This window comes from Melopsittacus undulatus, chromosome 6, assembly GCF_012275295.1.
Source record: "Melopsittacus undulatus isolate bMelUnd1 chromosome 6, bMelUnd1.mat.Z, whole genome shotgun sequence".
In the NCBI taxonomy this organism is placed as follows: Eukaryota; Metazoa; Chordata; class Aves; order Psittaciformes; family Psittaculidae; genus Melopsittacus; species Melopsittacus undulatus.
In genome coordinates this window covers 40,719,956-40,740,804 of record NC_047532.1, presented here as the reverse complement: position 1 = coordinate 40,740,804, position 20,849 = coordinate 40,719,956, and the positions used below count along the sequence as shown (strand labels likewise).

Genomic DNA, 20,849 nt, shown 5'->3' with positions numbered 1-20,849 from the left:
GTTAACAGAGCCACCAAATACTTGGCTGATCCTGGGAAACTGAGGCCCCATCCTGTAGGCACAGCTCCCATTGACGTCGGTTAGTGAGGTTTTTAATCTTAAAGACTCCCAGATAGCTCTAAGGCTTGAATTTTAAAAGACTCTTGTAATAACTGGCTTCTTTAGCAGTCAAGTTTCTTGGTTAATCAGTACTCATTTCCTAGCAGGTTTTCACGGACCCCAGCAACCTTCAGAGGCATATTCGTTCCCAGCATGTTGGGGCTCGTGCTCACGCTTGTCCAGAGTGTGGTAAAACCTTTGCCACTTCTTCAGGCCTCAAACAGCATAAACACATCCACAGCAGTGTCAAACCTTTTATATGTAAGTCTTCACCTAAACATCTTTGGTTAAGTTATGTCTCTTGTCTTAAAGCAGTGTAATCTGGAAGCAGGAGGTTGTGTTATGCTCAAGTTTCTCACTGTTTTCACAGGGGCTGTGAGTTATTATATGAGTTCTGGGTAATTTGTAGTCCAATGCAGAGCATTATTTTCATATGGTTTTCCTTTTCAGACAGATACTGTATGCTGTATATATGTACCTGTTGTCCTTGGGTTACTTTTCCATGCACAGATGCAGAGAGCAAATGGGGAGTGAGATTTAGCAAGAAGAAGCCATCCCAGTCTTGGTGGCTGCAGCCTTGTTGCTTTGCACTGTGCCAAGCTGGCTGCTCTGCCTCCTGCTCCTCTTCAGCAGCAGTGGTCCCAGTACTGCACCCTGTCCTGGATCCAGCCCTGCTGTGCAGGGCAGGGTTAATACTGGCACAAGGGAGGAGGTGGCAGTTGCAGGGTGGTGGCACTGGTTGCCAGTACAGTTGGGACATGCTGTGAATTAGGAAAAGCCAGCAGTTCCTAGATGGCAGCTTTCTTTTGGGTTAATTTTGGGCTACAAAGTCTTCACAGCAGATGCCATGACTTTTGCTTGAGTTAGAAAATAAGCCTTAGAGGCAGTAGATTTCAGTCAGAGGAGCTTGCCGTCTTCCTGAGGCTCCTGTGCACACCCCAGATTTAAGTATCAAGTTGAGCTATTAGATCTTTGCCAACAGCTGCTCCAGCCATAAAACTTCCCTTGTATGTGGGCCTGACTCTGTACTGGGCTGTAAATTGGATCACAGGTTAGGTTTACTGCTGAGCCAGATCCTACTGGGTAACGGTGCAGGTTGCTTTCTCTCCCTTTCACCAAGGACGCAGAGGCAGAAAATATTTAAGAATATTGTTCTTGATAGTGCTAATCTTCATCACAGTCTTTTCAGACACCTGCTATAGCTTGAAAGGTCCATTGTGACCACCTCCTATACTTGTCTGTTAAACTTCATCTTCTGCTGCTCTCACCAGTAATTTACCAAAATGTCAACACCACACCTGAACAAAGTGTCAACTGCACACTAAGATGATTCCTCAAGAGGAGTATTGGCTTGAAGGACTCATTTGTGTGAAATCTGTATACCTGACATTGGGTTAGATAATAACTTTAGTTTGGTGTTCTTCAATGAGAAAATGTGTAACTAGATCCAGTAATAAATATCACTAATAATTTTTAAGCCTGATTGCAGCTTAAGTGATTACACTTAAAGATTATAATTGTTAGAGCACAGTAACTTCTGGCTAGATAGGGAGACTTCAAATGGTCCTGTTGCAGTGCCCTACATAAAAGTCTGTAAGTGGCACCTCTTATAAATTAAATAATCTCTCAAATGCTCTTTGTAACTATTTATTCTGATAAACCAGCAACTGAGACTCTTCATATGTACAGTGTGAGGGATGAAAACCCATTGAGCAACCTATGAGTAACAGTCATGTAATTGCAGAACATTGGATTTGGAGACCACATGTTTGGTAGGCTTTGCTGAGCGATGGGAGGGAGGTAAGGTCACCTAAAGGAGATATCTGTTTTCCACCAGAAGGCCACACACCATGATTTACTTGTACCAGTCTGTTTATGGCAACTGTCTCTTATTACAGTACACCACCCAAGCTTGAGTGAAAACTCACCAACACTAAGGTAATTACTCACTGCCTTCACAAAATCTCCAGTCTCTCCAAATAGAAACCACATGCCATAATAGACTGAACATATTCAAAATAGTACAGTAATTTTTTTAATAAGCAGAAAATATGCAAACTAATTGCTGGCTAATCTGGGGTCTACAGAAAATTGCGGTACAGAGTGTGAGTAGGCATGAGATGAATTTTTGCAATTTGGGAGCCAGATTGGGAGCTTGTGTTAAACCTGGGGTCTGTAGATCAATAAAACCTGCAACAGAAGAAGCTTCCATTAGAAATTAGTCACTTAAAAGTATGGCACTGAGATTTAAAGGGTGTAATAAGGTGTAATAGGAGAAGTCAAACCCAGCTTCTGTTGCTTAGATGTGTGGAAGCAATTAAAGTTGATAACCATCCGCATCTACTAAAGTCTAAGCAAAACTTTTGTACTTGGAAATAGTCATGTGAAGGAAAAGAAGTAGATCTTATAGCATGAATTTATCTGATGAGTCCTGACTCCTGGGAATATCCACAGAGGTTGAGGTGGTGCAGTTGATATAGACAGAGTCTCTGCGATTCACTGATGCCATATTACATCCTGGCTTCAGGCAGCAGTCCCCAAGACTACTCTGGGGAGTAAAGGCTTCGGCCCTGGGCCCAAAATGTCTTTGCTGGCCTTGAAAGCCCATGGGTTAAATAGACTGCTTGTTAAGTGCAAGAGGCACCTTGAGCAAGTAGCACCTAGTTAAATAACTGTAAATAACTTTTATGCTCAAAAAGTTAGTCTTTGGGACAATTGGTAACTGTTTGAGATTATAATAATAAATATTTACATATTGTAACAGTATCCCCATTATTGTTTTTATTTAGTTTTAAAATTAGGATAAAATATATTTAGTCAAATGATAAATTTGCATCTCCTTTTTACTAGTTTGTAAGGATATCTTTCAATTGTGTGTATTTTGCTTTTCTCCAGAATAAAATATTTCTTGCTTCTATTGATTTTTGAGCATGTTAATGGAGAATAATAATTTAATAATGTACCAATGTTTTTTAAAGGAGAACTTTCCAAACTTTAGGAAGACCAAATCTGTGGCATTACACCCCTTTTCACCTGCTTGCCAGTCTAACCTACTTGAGTGAAGGTTATGTTTAATAGTCATATGGATAAGAAGAAGGCCCTCACGCAACCTGTTAGAAGATCAGGAGTTAACAAAACGCGATTTGTTTTGAATTCTGTATCAGCCTAGCCTTGTAAATGCGTGCATTGGAGATACTCTTTTTCTTGAAAAGTATATATGGTTGATACTCTGCTGCTTATATGTTAGGCATAACTCTATCAATATTTATTGATAGAGTTGTCCTGCTTTACACAAAGAAAGGAGTTGACCCATAATATCCATGATAAAGCTTGTGCAAACGTGTGGATATGTCACTCTGCATCACCCTTCTGGTCACTTTGATTTTGGTTTCTGTGATCAACCTGATGGGAGCAGGGGCGATTTTTGTGTAAGACCTCAACAGTGAAGGTAAGGGACCTGGTTCTGTACTGTGAAGTACGGAGGTGACGCTCATTTGTGGGAGCAGAAACCTTGCGCCTACAATTAGGCTAAAAATAGGAGAAAATAGCAAAAAACTGCAACAAAAAATGACAAATAGTTCTATATTAAATTAAAAGAAATAATTCTGCGTTAAATAGGCAAATAAAACATTTTCAAAAAAAAAAAAGTAATCAGAAAGTACTTATCCAGAGAAAATCAACCCTTTACAAGGAACTAGAATAATCCTATCTTCTCTCCTCTCCTCTCCCCCTTTTTTCTCTTTATTATATTTTTTATTTTCCTTCATGTCTTTATTTTTCTTTATATTCCCTCTATTTTTTCTTTTTAATTTTATCTTTTTTCTTTATTGTCTTTCCTTGTGAATGAAGATTTCCAGCAGGAACAGTAACTGATATACAACAACAAACATTCTTCCTGAATTACCGCATTGCAAATTTCCTGTGTTTGGGCCCAATTCTGCACTCTTTGCCCCATGAATTGTCCCAGGGATGTCAAAGGGACGTGAACAGGGAAAACGGGTAGATCAGGCAGGATCAGGCCTCAAACAATAGGAGCATTGTTGCTGAGATATGAAGCAGCCTGCTGAAGAGGTAAACAGTTAAGAGATGACAACAAGTGGTCAAGTTTCTCAAGGGCAGAGATTTAGAGGAGCAGGAAGGTTAGTGTGGGCCCTGGTGTGAGTGGAAGCTAGAGGACGTGATTGCAGTTCATGGGAACCAAAAGTGCAGGATGGGATACATTCAATTCAGTTTCCTTTGCAGGCTTAAAATAGAGCCATTGTAAATTATGTCAGTCTGTCTCGAATCATGAAAATGATTGTTGAAAAGGCCTCAGAATACACAATGTGTATTGTTGAGTGGCTTTGATGTGTGAAAGATGAGAGCTTATGATATAACACAAATTAAATAAAAATAAAGTGGCCACATGCTTTTTCCTGGCTGGAAAAAAAAAAAAAAAAAAGAAAGATTTATTGCAGGGGATAACACAGCTTACCAATAATGCTGTTGCTTTGTTTTTAAACTGTTAGAAGGAAGGTAGGGCAGAGGTATGGACAAATTTTAGCATAATGAAGAGACAAGAAATAGCACAGTCCTGGGACTTGCTTGATGCCTCTTCCCATTTTAGGAATGCCAAAAGGGAGCACTGGGGAGCTGAGCATTATCCTCTTCCAAACCACATTTTAACTTACAGACTTATAATGTGGTTGTTGCCCCAGTTTACTCCCTAAGGTCTTTATCAGCCAGAAAGTTAGGGACCTGTAAAATCTCATTTGTTTGAGCGACGTGATTCACTCTTCATAGCATCTCGCTTATCACCACCGGGACAGCTTTCTGCATCCTGTTACTAAAAATGGTTGCTGGAAGTTATGCTCGGATCTGCCAAATGTTGCAGGTTAGATCAGGCCCATGAGCTTGAGGTAGATCTTCTCACATGTGTGTATTCAGGCTTTCTCCAAGAGCTGCTTTTGTGAGGCTGAAGCTATTCTCACCCCAGAGGAGTTTGAAACAAAATCCATTGAGCTGTTTTGAGCATCACACATGCAAATAAATGCAACTGCATTCTTAAATGAATTGTCGAAACAGAGTGTTTTTTTTTTTCATGTGCAAGAGACAAATAAGCAACATTAAGACTAGTAAGATTATTAAAATGTGGAATTTAGAGTTATAGCACCCCAGGCACCTCTAGGGACTGTATGAATTCTATGAATAGAAGTGCCTTGGATGTGTGAGTTATTCTAGCCTGGACTTTGAAGAGATTAAATTCTTAATTGTAAGTGAAAAAAAATACTGTTTGTTAATAAGGTTATGCACTTGAAAGTGTCTGGTTGTCTCCTCCTTCACTTCTTTTGTATCTTTATGGTCTTGCAGACTGAATGCTCTTTGAGTCAGCTCTGTCCATCTATCTTTTGTCTGGTCCTCCAATTATTTACTTTAATGACTAACTTTCCACATGGTAATAGTGATCTAAATGGATGCCATTTGCAAACACAAGTGCTCGCTGATGCAAGAGCACTGTGGGTTCATACAGTGTTACAGCACTGAGACATGGGTCTTGGCGTGGCTCTGGATGCTAATGCAATATGGAATAACGTTACCAAATATGCAACACTGTGCAATACAAAGACCAAATAAGGAAACTTTGTCTTTTAGTGGTTTCATACCTTTTCTGGTTTGCTGGAGTGGGTTTTGGTGCTGTCTTTAGACATTTGTCTGCTTGGATGCCTTGCCTTAGAAGGGTACAGTAGCTTGTACATTTGTGCATCCTGACTTCTCCTTACAGCTTCCTAATTGACATTTGGTGGGTAAAAAATGGTGTTGTTTGCAAAATTTTGAGAGTGGCGGTAATTACCATAAAGCCTGAGATGTGTTGTTGTTGTTGTTTGCATACAGGTGAGGTCTGCCATAAATCCTATACTCAGTTTTCAAACCTTTGTCGTCATAAGCGCATGCATGCTGATTGCAGAACTCAAATCAAGTGCAAAGACTGTGGACAAATGTTCAGCACTACGTCTTCCTTAAATAAACACAGGAGATTTTGTGAGGGCAAGAACCATTTTGCAGCAGGAGGATTTTTTGGCCAAGGCATTTCACTTCCTGGAACCCCAGCTATGGATAAAACGTCCATGGTTAATATGAATCATGCAAATCCGGGCCTTGCTGACTATTTTGGAGCCAATAGGCATCCTGCTGGTCTTACCTTTCCAACAGCTCCTGGATTTTCTTTTAGCTTCCCTGGTCTGTTTCCTTCAGGCTTGTACCACAGGCCACCTTTACTACCTACTAGTTCTCCTGTTAAAGGACTACCGAGCACAGATCAGACAAACAAAAGTCAAAGTCCCCTCATGACAAATCCTCAGATACTGCCAGCTACGCAGGATATTTTGAAGGCACTAAATAAACAACCATCAGTAGGGGAGAATAAGCCAGTGGAGCTTCAACCAGAGAGGTCCTCTGAAGAGAGGCCACATGAGAAACTCAGTGACCAGTCAGAGAGTAGTGACCTTGACCTTGACGATGTCAGTACCCCCAGTGGCAGTGACCTGGAAACCACCTCGGGCTCTGATCTGGAAAGTGACATTGAAAGTGAGAAAGAGAAATTTAAAGAAAATGGTAAAATGTTCAAAGACAAAGTAAGCTCTCTGCAGAGCCTGGCTTCAATAAATAATAAGAAAGACCACAGCAATCATTCCATTTTCTCACCATCCTTAGAGGAGCAGACTGCGGTGTCAGGAGCGGTGAATGATTCTATAAAGGCTATTGCTTCTATTGCTGAAAAGTACTTTGGTTCAACAGGACTTGTGGGGCTGCAAGACAAAAAAGTCGGAGCCTTACCTTACCCTTCCATGTTTCCCCTCCCATTTTTTCCAGCATTCTCTCAATCAATATATCCATTTCCTGATAGAGACTTGAGACCGTTACCCTTGAAAGTGGAGCCCCAATCACCCAGTGAAATAAAGAAGATCCCAAAGGGAAGCTCTGAGTCTCCCTTTGACCTCACCATAAAGCGTAAGGAGGAGAAGCCACTTACTCCTATACCCTCAAAGCCAACAGCCCCCTCTGTGGCAAGCCAGGACCAGCCTCTAGATCTCAGCATGGGCAGCAGAAGTCGAGCCAGTAGCACAAAACAAGCTGAGCCTCGGAAAAACCATGTCTTTGGAGAAAAGAAAGGAGGCGACCTTGAGCAAAGGAAAGCTTCAGAGTCCTCCTTGCAGCATGCCAGGCCGACCCCATTTTTTATGGATCCCATTTACAGGTAACACGCTCCCTGCTGCCTTTCAGCATCCTTTGGTACAGGCAGCTAGGTCTGCCATGGCCACCTGCCCATGGATGCAGAATGACCTTGTTCTCCTTCCGCTGTCCCTGGAAGTGTCATCCCGCCACCAGGAAATGGGGTGGCCCAGGCTGCCTGCTGACCTGTGCACCCACCTCAAATCGGAGCTGTTCAGAGCAAACCCTGGGTTTGGTAATGCCACATTCAGCAAGTCTTCATGACTGCCCTTGTTGCCGTGAGTCATTAGCTTGACATGCAGAAGCTGAATATATTCCTTTACCCATAACTAATTAGCATCAGTGTGTGAATATTTGTATGTTTATTGTGTATTTGACATCACTGGTTTGTCCCAAATTCCTTTTCTTCCTTAATGCTGCCCACTTACCTTGGGGGCCCTCTGCCTTCCCATGCAGTGCATCTCACCAGGGTGCTGGTTGTACATCACCTTTCTAGTTCCTCCTGAATTAAATAGGAGTACAGCAAAAACCCAAATTTATCCTAGGGTGTATTAAAAGTGTGGAAAGGAGAGTGATTTCTGTCCTTTTTTACCATTATTTCAACAATGGTTTGATTTCTCCAGGCATGTTGTGAATATAATTGGAGGTACAGCATCCTTGTGTGTACAAAGTGTAACCAATGGGCTAGTTAATCTGATCCACTTTTTGAAATCAATGGGAGCCTCATCGTTTCCTTCAAAGGGTTCACAAGCAGGCACTCTTAGTGAGATGAGGTTTTAAAAAAAAGTGGTAAAATCCTGACCTCTTAGTGTTTCCCAGTAGTGCTGAGACGGTCTCACTGGGATCTGGATTTCACCTGCATCCTGTGTACGTCAGCTACTCTTTGCCCTTCGCCATTCTGTTCGTATATCTGTAACCAGCCAAAGTCATTAATCTAAATTAGTTTAGAGAAATATTAGCCATAAAAATATTTGTCTGTAATACAAATGACTAATTTTACAGCCTATTGTTAAAAATTGTTACAAAAAATTGCTGCCATGTAAATGATGTTAATTTATTACTTTATCTGAAAAAGAAGTGCTGTGGGCAAAGTTTTTGAGGAAAGCTTTCACATAAGACAGCAGGTATGCATTATGAAGAAACAGGATATGATGCTATTTACTGAGATGGTTTTATTCATGCTAGATTGATATCTGTAGTAGACCATAGGTTTTCTTTGCGTCATATTCATTTTAAATGCCCGAAGCAGTGGAAATAATGATCCGTGTTTTATGGTCCTGCATTACAAACTAATGAAATCTGTACAAATTCTGGCAGGAGCACAAGGCAAATTGTTACCAAGGCTTTTCCTTTGCTGTGAGTTACATCTATGTGTGGACAACAGATTCTGTCCCTTAAACCATACACATCAGTAACAGAAAAAGCAAAAACCTCAAATTTCCACACTGCTTCTGAATTATCTGCTCTGTTTCACTGCCTAAATGCCCACATGAGTTGATCACAGTCTTTGTTCCTGACATATCGTATTCACTGTGTTCCTACAAGCCTGCCTTTCCTTGTTTGTGCACAGCCATGCACAAGGAGATGTTTCCAGGATGGTGACTATGATGTCTTGCATAGACAGACAAGGAGGGTCCCATTGCTCAAGGGTCCCTGTTACCTTGAATTCCTCTCCTCTGAGTTGCCTTATTTCTTTATAAAAGTGCTCAGTAGTTAGTCACTGGTTCCTGTTATAATTATTAAACAGTCTTTTGAAATAGGATTATTTCCTCTGTAAATGGTATAATCTCCCTTTAATGGCAATTCACAGCCCCTACCTGAGGTAATGAGTTGTATGCGGGAATCGAGTTGACTATACTTCCTTATCTTTTACCATTATTTCTGAGAAAAAAAAACACACTTGATGTATAATTGACTATTTTAAATATGAGTAGCTGTATGATTATTAATATCTGAGACTGATTCATCACACGCAAATCTAATTTTAACATTTACAGAGTAGAAAAAAGAAAGTTAACGGACCCACTGGAAGCTTTGAAAGAGAAATACTTGAGACCTTCCCCGGGATTCTTGTTTCATCCACAAGTAAGTATTTTGGGAATTTAGATGTTGTAAACAAGCCTGTTGATGCTTCAAAGCAGGTGCTGAGAAATGAATGTAGTCTTAGTCATTTTTGGATTTCCTAAAACACATAGCTTTTGCTGTACCATTGTGGTGGAAAAGCGTAAGCATTGTTCTGAGCTTCTTGATGTTTTGCAGATGAAACAACATGTTTTGATTTTAGAGGAAGCCAGATTCCAACTACATGTATGGTTTAGAACTGTGTTTCTCCAAACCGTAGCATAGCTACCAACACTTGCAGCCACCTGTGTCTTCTTCAGCACTCTCCTGTGCTCTGGCCTGTTGTGGTGGAGTCTATTGACTACAAGGAGGAAATGTAGATTCCAAGTTAGGCCAACAAAGATGAAAATTCTAGTGGTCAATATTTAAGAACTCCAGAAAAGATATAAAAACTTCTACACAGTGTTTTTAAGTCTCATAATGCAAATGCTTCATTGTTTTTTTTGGTAGCCATTGTGGGCGATAGTGTATGCAATTTCTTTGTAGCATCCCTGCTCTTCCACATCTGAAGACATGCTATTTGAGAGGGCTGCTGTCTTGTTCATAGGTCATAATCTTGCTGCTTTATTTGCTGAAAAACAAACATTTAGGAGGGTGTCCCTAAAATGGTATAAAAACTGCAATGTGTATATAATACAAAAAGAGGACTTCCATGTAAACTATATGCTGCTTTTCTTCAACAGCACCAAACCCTTATTTTGGCTTCCTCTTCTTTGCTCAAGGAGATGTTGCTAAAAATTTGGGTTAAATCTTATGCCTAAAATAAAATTGTATTTGCAGATTTGAACCCCTTACTGAGTATGGGCTGTTTCATCCTAACAAGAACACCCCACGTGTATGTTGCATTTTAAGCACACACTCAGGAGCTGATGTCTCTGGTTCAGCTTACTCTGAATTCCTGAGGAAACCATTCCAATAATCTACCATCACTTGCCTTTTTTTAATTTTCTTAATGAAGTCAACTGTTGTTATGTACTGTATGGAATAGATTCTGAAACATGGGACTTCTGAGGAACTAGGAAGAATAGCTGATGACATATATAGTTGCAAGATGCACAAACATAATGCTACTGCATTAGCAGAGACTGCAGAGCACCCCCCCCCCCCATTGCAGTTCCAATGTCTGAAGAAAGTGACAGATCTAGTTAAGTATTAAAATTGGTAGAATTTATGTACAAGATTTAAGAAAAGCTGAGCACCTCTTGCTGAGTTACCCGATTTGCCCAAGTTGCAAAGCAGCAAGTAAAAATTCCCCTTTCATAGCAGATAGTACTAATGCACAAATACACAGACAGGAGCTACATCCTCTTTGTTTTCCCTGGTGTAAAACCAGGCTGGTTCCTCTTCTGGTGAGTGATTGTGTTAGAACAGTTGAAGGGGCTGCAAATTAATAGTAAATTATTAAAATGAAGGCATTTTAGGTACTGTATTCATGGAAGAAATTGTATTATTTTGCTTTGTGATAGCTAGCTTTTCAGGAGGTGTAAACTGATTGTTGTTTAGTGAAGTTGGATTCAGGGGGCTCTGAAGGTTTTGTCTCAAGTTGGTTTGATGATGATGATAGGTAGCATGATTGGTGGGTGGGAAACGAGGCTGCTTGGGTAAAATGCACCTTTAGGAGATGAATGGTGAGTGGGGAAACAGCTGGATACTCTTCTGTGTAGCATTGTATGACTGAATTACACAGGGAACTGGAGAAGAGTTATAGGAGTTAGGCGAGGATACTCTAAGTGAGCAGGTGAAATGGAGACATTGGGCATTTTACCATTAGCAGACAGGATGCTGGGATTTCACCCTTCATGTATATTTCATAGTTAGTGAAATCTATTGTTGGTGCCTGCGGAAGGTCCCAGCTTGGTCACCAAGTCTTTCAGTGTGAGCAGGAGGTGACAGATGCCACCTCCCTCCTGCAGTGCCATCTGAGGAGGGGCAGAGCCAGCACCCTCGGGCAGGAGGAATGGCTGGTTGTGCGCCCACATGGCTGAATCTATTTCTCCATGTTTCTCATTGTGCAATAGAAAAAAAAATCTGTGATAAAGACTGGCTTTCATTTTATCACCTGCCTAGCTGCTAGAGATGTCTTTGACTTGGTGTGAGATGCATGGATACAAAGGTCATGAGTGTAATATCTGCTCTTAATACATTTAAAAGAAAACTAAACCACCATCACATCCTGTCAAAAAGGCAATGCCAAAATCTTCTTTCTTGCAGACTTTAATAGAAAGGAATCTCTTGTTTGGAAAGGCAGAATTTGGCTTGGTATTTATAGAGGACTGGGGAACAGCTTGCAGAAAAGCTGTTTTTCCTTTATAGTCCTGTTCACCCCTGTAAAAGTACAGGTGTGAAGTGTACTGCAAGTTTTCATTTTCTGCTGGCAGGATTAAAATATGAGCAAAATTATTGTTCGTGTCTTACAAGTTTGTGTTTCTGTGGTTAAATTTATTTCTGAAACTTGCCATCTGAAGTAAGGTTGTATGTTTGTTGGTTTGGTTTTTTTTTCTTTTTTTTTTAACTGGATAAGATGACAGCTAACAGATAAATCTTTAGAATAGTTTTCTGAAGTAGAGATTAATGACATAAACCATCCAGTCCTTACCCTGTCCCTGCTTCAGCAAAATTCCTCCCAGTGGTAGTGGCCTGAAAGCTAAGAAAATAAGATCATTTAATGTTGTTTCACAATAATTTGCCATTGCAAGGATTACACTGTTAGGGAAAGAATATGCCGATGTAAGAAATCATTCAGACTAACATTTTTATTAGTATCTTTAAATAAAACCTTAATTAGTAGATTGATTGCAATGAGGGTTCCAATGCAGGAATAATGTGTTGTTTTTGTTTCAATTTTGCTCCCAGTTCCAATTGCCTGATCAAAGAATTTGGGTAAGTTAATGGCTTATATTTTTGATTTAATAATTGTGAAATAAATTGCATAAGAAAAATAAAATATGAAAGATAATTTACCACTCAATTACAGAGCATGCCACACTTTCCTACAGAGTGTTGTAGCTGTAGCAGATAAATATCCTCTTATGTCAAATTGGCTTTATTTTTACCTACCTAATCCTGCGGGTTTTATTTGGTGAAGGCAATGGGAGCTTTACCTGAGCGAGGGTTTCAAAATGCAGTCTTTGTTTATATTTCACTGAAATTGTTCCAAGCCTTTGGAACAATTTGGACATCTCTTTCCTTCAGAGATTGCAGTGAAATTTTCAGTCTGAAGTCTCGATAGATTGCAGTAGTTACAAACATTTAATCTTTGTTTGAGACATTAAAATACATGGCCTCAGGAGACTTCACATTTCTATCTTGCATTGACTTCAGTGAGAGTTAGTCACTTTAATAGCACTGAAGTTTTGAGCTAAACTGACCCCATTTATTTTACATGGTTTTGGGTCAGGTTTGTCCTGTGTGTATACTTACATCATCACCCTTACGCAAACAGGAATAGTACTAGAAAAGTATTATTGGATAAATTTGAGCCTCCTCTTCTATTTTTACAAAGCGTTATTTTTAATACTTTTAAATTGTTCATGAAAAAAAAAGATCCCCAGCAACTGCTTTTGCAGACGCAACTCACATAACACTGTGTTTTGCTTTTGCATTGCTGGCTCCTCAGCTGCAGCACTGAACCCATAAATACTTGTCCCAGATTTTTCCCAACCTTCGGGCTTCAGAAGGGAAAGCTGGAGCCAGCCAGCTGCGGCTCAGGTCCTGACTCACTCTCACTCACCACTTGCTGTGCGACGTGGACTAATTTCACAAGACAAAGACAGAATTTCTCAAAATGAGATCTGAGATCCTCACGTACTTCTTCCCACATGTGTCTCTACGGGGCTAGTGCAGGAGCTCCCAAAGGTGCTGCCCCTGCATATTGGCACTTACTTAGCCCTTCCTACTGTCATCTGTGTGCCGTCCAAAAGCAGTGATGGACCTTTGCTTTGTGCACACATGGCTTTTGATCATATTTTCTTCCTGTAAGGCAACGGTTTCTGCAGCTGCATAAGATGCGCTAGAATCCTGAGATAAAAGGAGCTAGGCAAGCACCAAAGGACTCCTGCAAGTACCATAGATGCTGAATGAGCTCAACAGGTAGGAGGGAGGGTTAGATGCCAGACTTAGAGAGCACAAAAGGTCAATCTCAAACATTTTCTTTATAGCAGAGGGAATCTAGTGTAGTACATGAAAGTACCATGGTAGGATTTGTGATTTGGCCTAGGCACCCTGAATCCCCAGAAAAGTGGCTATGTTTGGGAATATTTGACAAGTTGAAAACTCCAGTGAAGTCTTTTTCTTCTGTCTGCTTTCTTTGACATTGGCTTGGTCCTCAAATTTCCATCATCCTGCTGTTTTTGCGAGCGCATGTCTCCTGGCTATGCTAGTGCTTTGAGCAGCTGCAGCAGAAATAGGTATTTAAAATATAAAGTGCCTAGAGCAGGATGCTGATTCATGGATAAATCTTCATCTTGAGAGATTTGAACACGTCACATAAACCTTTCTATCTTAATATGGCAGTTGCATGTGCCATATATTTCAAGATTATTTCAGATTGTTTTTAACTTTGGCAGGAACCTGATAGCGCAAATCAATGACAACACCCTCTCTTGAATAGATCATGATTTATTTAGTCTGTAAACTCTTTCATCTCCTTCTGGTCCCATCATGAAAAGGTTGCTATAAAATGGTTCTGTAATTAGAGTCATACTTTATTTGCAATAGCTTTATGGAGAATCATTGTAAATAATTAAAATAATTTTACAAACTAATTAAAAGAAATTTGGTGAGTGCATTAACAAAGGTTTTATTTTACCGGGCTTATTTTAGGACACAGTCCATTCTGTTAGGTCAGCTAAATCCCCACCAATTGCATGAATACAGATAGTTATTCTGGAATCATACTGCAGATCAGCAGGAGTTTCTCTACACTGCTTCATAAGGTTCAGCCACGTGTGATAGGTCTCTTGAATGTGAATATAGCTCAGTAGCTCAGCCAAGTTCCATGGCTGGACGTCCAAATACACAGTTTCAAGAAAACAAATTTGCAAGTCATAGTTCTTCAGGAAAACATTTTAACTTGCACTGGTGAGGAAGAAATCCTGAGCTTTAGCGGTTGGGTTTTCAAGATTTCTTTAAATAACACTAGTAAAAATAGAAAGCAAACATTTGAGCAGTTTTTTTTTTCCCATGAGTTACAGCCATAAAGTCAGTTGGTTTTGCGATAATAGCAATGAAGGAGTTGCGTTTGTAAAACATGAGGTCATGTAATTCATGACATTGTCTGCTAGATTATTTCATATCGTCAGGTTATTCTTAAAAACCAGCAACAACAAACCTTTGCTTTATTTATGCCACTTTTTCTTCTGTTGGTTAATAAATTTTAAGACAAATGCTCAAGGCCACTGATGATGATATCTTGCCCGTTGAAATGCTTATAAATACTTGTTTTAGCCGATTATGGTAATGTCTGCATTTTTGAGTCGGAGCTGGGGAATTGCAACTGCATATTAGTTTTGCGTCAGTAGGAGGTTAATAGCCTCTCAGGGAGCTGGAGGGAGGTGGGGGAAAGCTGCTTCCTTTTCCAGACATCTGGACACAGATAGAATCAACAACTCTTATATGTGTAAATCAAAAGTTGCTGTTCTATATAAAATACTGTCATTCACTGATCTCAGATTAGGAGCAGACATGACTTGTCCATAAGGCAATAGCTGCATGTAAAGCATGTAATAGGATCTTCTCACTCTCCTGACTCCTCAGAGAGCTTTCATGGAGATGGCAATCATACTAATCCCATCCTCAGGGTCAAGCAGTGCCTTCCTCCCCAGCTCTGTTCAAGGATCGCCACAGCCCTTGGGCACTCAGCTGGGGTGCAGACCCCTCCTGAAAGCCCAGCAGCTTCAGCCACACACCTGCCTCTGTGGTGGTCCCCAGGACCATCCCTGGAGAAATGAGGTATCCATAGGCACCCACCTGACTTCTTGGGACAGATGTTATCCCTAACAGCTTGCTCCAGAAGTTTGGTGGATAGCTGATTCATAGCATCTCTATGGTCAATGCAGTTTCTATGGAGGCAAGACTTACTTTTACCATCAGAAATAACGGTGTTTTGAAGCAATAAGAGTTGCTTTGGTTGTGTTTCAGCTGAAAGAGGGAGTTTCATTAATGAGAAAGGGAAGTCATCTTCTGGGTTCATAATTATTAACCCTGTCCAAAAAAAAACCCAAAACCCAACACAACAACAATCTTGGAGAAAAAAAGCTAAGAATAAATTTGTGATATTTACCATCATTGAAAATGATCAGTGAGTCCACCTTGTGGTGGTGTCACTGGGCTCTGAACACTGGCATATGTCTGTAAATGACATAGGAAGAAGGGTGAATATGCAAACAAAGAGTAGAGTTTGAGAAGAGTATTTTATTGTGAATAGCTAAATCCAAAGCTAACTATGAAGATTTTGCAGAAGATTCATAGAAAGCTGAGTCACAAGGGATAAAAACAGCAGTAAAACTCAATGTCAGTAATACTGAGGGGAAAGTGTGACTCTTAAAACTCATGTCATTCAAGAAAAAAATATTCAAGTTGATAGTTTTATGAAAAATAATAACTGAGTGCTTAGCAGAAATTAATTGAAAACATTATTATGTTATACTGCCTTCAGGTCTTGAATACAGCTGAAGACCCTCTCAAAAAGGAGAAAGTAGAATTAGAAAAGACAGAAAAATGCAACAATGATGATCAGAGGTAGGGAACAGATTCCATACAAAAAGAGACTAAGTACATTTTGAATTATTTTTTTTTTTTTTAAGAAATGCCCGAGGGAGCTGTGTCCCAGCTCTAAGGGACGATGAATGGTGAGCAGAAATGGTTATTCATTACTTTCAACAATACCAGAAAACAAAATGAGGGGCACCCAGCTGAATTATCAGTCAAATGGCTTAGAAGAAAGAAAAGCCAATGTCTTTTCATATGCACCTAATTAAATTGGTGAACTCTCCTTGACAAAAATATAAATGGATTCAAAAAGGGTTTCACCAGATGAATGGGAGCAGCAGCCACCAATGGCCATTCAACACTGTAATCGAGATCCAAGCCCCAGTTAAGGCTCTTGCACTTCTCCTTGCTGGTGTGTGACAGAAGACACTGGAGTGAAGGTTTGTCCCTTGCCTGCCCTCCTGCACATTCCCTTGGGCCACTACTTGAAACCAGGGTATAAGCTTCCCAAAAATGTGTTGCAGGTTTATAATTCCTGCTTGGTTTTGGTGCCAAAGTTAGTCCTCAGTGTGACAGACCCCAGATTTCACGTTACTCTGTTAATATATTGCAGGTAGACTGATGAGCAGGGGCTGTCTACCTGCATATAAAGAGCTTGTGGTCTGGGCTGGCAGGATTCCGTGGGCTGTAACAAGCCCATGCAGCCCAGGTGCCCAATTTGCAATAGGGAATTGCATCCCAAATGCCCTGAGCACCAGCAGCACACTTAGGACTGATAAGAAAATGCCCCAATTTTTGGTTCTTGTGACCCTATCTCCAGCAGATAGTAAAGGTGGAGTGGTATCTACTTGTATCAGCACAGGCTTCAGGCCAAGCACTTCCCGTCGTTGCTGGTGAATTTCTTGAAAAACATAAATCATACCAGGTAACTACATAGATCAGTCTTAAAAAAAAACAACAATAGTCATTCCTACAGTGAGAAACATATTTTTGGAAAGCAAGTAATACTTTAAAATAGTTGGAAGTGCTTGTGTTTCCTCTGAATAAGGGATTTAAAATTAGATGCTGATTTCATACCTGTTTTTGGACTGATGTAATCCTGGAGGTGGTGTTGGAGGTAGTTTTGCTCTGCACTGCCATACATTAGAGAAGAATCAGTCCCAGTTTCTCCTCTGCAAAATCATGGAAATAAGAACTAAAAAAAAAAAAAAAAAAATAAGCATGACTAAGCCATTTCAAATCTAATGGGGAAAATAGTTGCCTTAATATATTACTGTAGGGGACTGAGTACATGAGAAATGATGATCCAAGGATGATTTAAAGCCACTAGATAATGAAACTGACTTGAATATTAAATATACATAAATAAAACATTATTCTTCACCGTAAATATGTGCTATCATAACCCATGCTCTGTCTTGTTGCTGCTAATCACCCTGAAGGCCAAAGGTCATTTTTCATTCAAACCATTTATTTTCTGCAATTGCAAAATAGACGACTGAATTCTTGTGGGGAACAATTAGAAGGAATTAAAGACGGTGAAAGGACTATTACAAAAGCTTTAAAAATCAATTCTGACTAAAGAAGTCATATAAAAAGAAATGTATGGTAACATTGAGTTGTATGGGTCGATAATGACATCTCAGTGCTGAGATAGAATTACTTTCCCTCCCAACAGCATCATCATTACATATCTCATGCCTGTGATCAGTACATGTCAAAATCCTTCATATTGACAAATGTGCTGTCCACTTGCATCTGTGGAGAATGTTTTAGCAGCTGAGTGATTATGAATCAAACCCCAGAGCTTACAGCCCCTACTGCCTCACAATGCTTTCACATTTGTTGTCTGACAAGTAAATGTATCTTGACTTCCCTCTGAGATTTTTTTTTTCACCAGGTTTGATAAAAGATGTTTGGCAAATTGGCAGTGGTACCCTGTACATTGCAATTTGTACTTAGCATTAGGACCGTGAGCATGAAATGAGAGGGCAAGCTACAGGCTAAAGGGAAAAAAAAACAAACCCACAACCCAAAGCCAGAGCTAACCAGCATGTGAATAGTCATTCCAGGAGACAAATACACAGCTCTGACCATTAAAATAAAATTAAAAAAAAAAACAAACAAACCACCAAACCACCAAATCCAAATGTGCAATTATTCCCGTTAAATAAAATTTTAAAATCTCAACAATCGGAGCAGTCTCATGGATTTTGAAGAAAGGGTTGTAAAGGTGTTCTCAGCTAAGGAGCATTCAGCATCTTGTCTTTCTTGTAATTTCTTCCTTCATTACAAGCAAGGTATTGCACAGGGCTCATGCTGTGGTTTTTATGCTTTGTATGTGAGATCTTGGGTTTCTTCTTTTTTCACTTATTTGTGGTGTTATGAAGAGGCAGATAGTTACTCTTGCCTGTCAGAGGGCTCAGCGGCAGTCATGGACTTTCCAAGTGACAATGTTTGAGATTTTGGAGCAGGTTTTGATGGTTAGATCCAGACACCTTAAAGGAAACTATTCTCCAGAAATTATGTAATCCTTACTCCCTGAAAATTACAGTCAGCTAAGAGTGGAGATACCCCAAAGCACATAGGGTTTACAGGCAACAAAAGGAATATTAAGAGGTTGAAATATTCAGAGAAAAAAATAGAATAGGCATCTAATAGATAATGTAAACACATAACACCAAACCCACCAAAGGTTAATTTCTTATGAATTTGTCTCATAGCCTTTGACTGTGATGGGCCATAAGACTGAACTGAATGTTTGCATGTGGCTGGGACATTGATGGAGCCTTTTTGGATATGGCTTCTTGCAGATCTTGGTTGAGCTAGAGTATTCATAAGGTTTCATCTGCAATATTTGTCCTCTGCAAGTCCTGTAAAAAGACCCAAACTGCAGGAATTGAGTTGTTGTTGGGTCTTTATTTTTTCTGTTGATTTGGTCCAAAATGGCCAATGCTTTCAGTAGATGTGATGCATAGACTCACAGGTGCAAACCCACAGACCATGACTGTGTAAACTGGAATTTTATAGTAGCTGAGGCTTAAAAATAAGAAATGAACACTGTCTAATTTAGATGTTTGGAAGCAGTTTTCCATTATAGCAGTTAGGACAGGAGATCTGCTGTATGCTGGCCTTGTACAGAAACAGCACCATGCTATAATAGTTGTAGGCATTATTCCAAGTGGGACAACATCATGGCCACGACCTTGCCTAATGTGCCCCATAATTTTTGAGACTGCAGCTCTACGTTTGGTTGTTTTTCTTCCTTCCCCTTGTTTTGTCTCTTGGCAGTGTATGTTCTTTGCATTTTGTGTTTCCAGTGAGAGCAGACAGACAAAGCAGTATTTACCATGACAGGTTCTGTGCTATGTTCTGTTGCAGATGTCAGCTATAGAAAACATGGCTGAAAAGCTGGAGAGCTTTAGCACCCTAAAACCGGAGGCCAATGAGCTGATCCAGTCGGTGCCATCCATGTTCAACTTCCGTGCACCACCGAGCACTCTGCCAGAGACCCTGCTGCGGAAGGGCAAGGAGCGCTACACCTGCAGGTAGCCCCAGGGCCACGCCATGCTGCTCTCTCAGGCTTCTGAAATCCCCCCTGCTCAGATAGTTGACAGGGACCATGGCAGGTCTCAGAGCTCTGTGTGTCCAATAAAACATGGAAAACGTTTTACTTTGGGGATCTTATTAAATTATTGGTGTTATGAAACAAAGAGCTTGCCCTGTATCATACCAGTTTGATAAATGAGGTGGAAACTATTACATAATCAATCCTTTTTTCCAAATTTTCTCATAACTTTCATATACACAAGTGTGCTTTCGTTACTGTTTTTTTTTTTTTGATCATAAACTACAAGACATGTTTTTTTCTCAGGTTTCTGGTTTTAATATCCAAAGGGATCAGTGATAAAATACATGACTTACTAGTATTTCTATGTACAGACTTAAAAATATACAATGAAGATTGTCATTATAAGTGCAACCAAAATGAATGGGAGCTTTGTTGAGGAGAGTAGAGTTAGTTGTGTGGGTATTTTGAAGGCTTATATACCACATTGTGAAAAAGTAAATGGGATGTTCAAAAGTGAAGGGATGCAATCTTCAAACTTGTCACATGGAACGACCACTACCCTCATTCACGTAAGTTGTGTGTGCTCTGCTCCCATGCATAAAATGGGCTGAATGTTCTTAATAGATCATAAACTGAATATTAGTATGTTACTTGAATGAAGGGGGAGGGCTCACGATATTTTTTTCCCTATAATTTTTCCTGTAACATATTATCGAGTTTGGAGACTTGTTTTTAAATTGCAGTATTAAGATCTGTGTATCATCTCCAGAATGCACAGGTGTTTGACACTGGCATATCAGGTTTATCTGATCTTTTTGAAAACATGTCACCTTCTTTCACGACATGTTGTTATAGAAGCATACCTTGATGGATTAGGTGTTTGAGTCTTGTCTGCTCTGATCCTGTTCAGTGCACAGAATGATGTCATGTTTGCTGACACGTAGAATTGGTTGAAAGATTTGCAATTTGCTTACATAGAGGCAGAAGTCCAAGGCTATAGTAACAGATTCTCTTGATTCCAAATCTGAATGTGACCAATAATCACCTTGTGAGCTTAGAAATTTAGGGTGATCTTTAAAACTGGTATGTTTTCATATATCCTTTGCTTATGCACAAGAAAAGCTGGTCAGTGCTAGCAATT

At 39.9% G+C, this 20,849-nt stretch overlaps 1 protein-coding gene across 1 annotated transcript in view; it reads left to right on the top strand.

Moving 5' to 3' along the window:
- Positions 1-20,849, top strand: part of LOC101869266 (histone-lysine N-methyltransferase MECOM) — a 51,067-nt gene that overhangs the window by 20,418 nt on the left and 9,800 nt on the right. The window contains exons 6-9 of the mRNA XM_031047120.2: positions 207-360; positions 5,971-7,333; positions 9,306-9,393; positions 19,519-19,685. Coding sequence (XP_030902980.2) covers positions 207-360; positions 5,971-7,333; positions 9,306-9,393; positions 19,519-19,685 — 1,772 coding nt within the window. The remainder of the gene's footprint in view (positions 1-206; positions 361-5,970; positions 7,334-9,305; positions 9,394-19,518; positions 19,686-20,849) is intronic.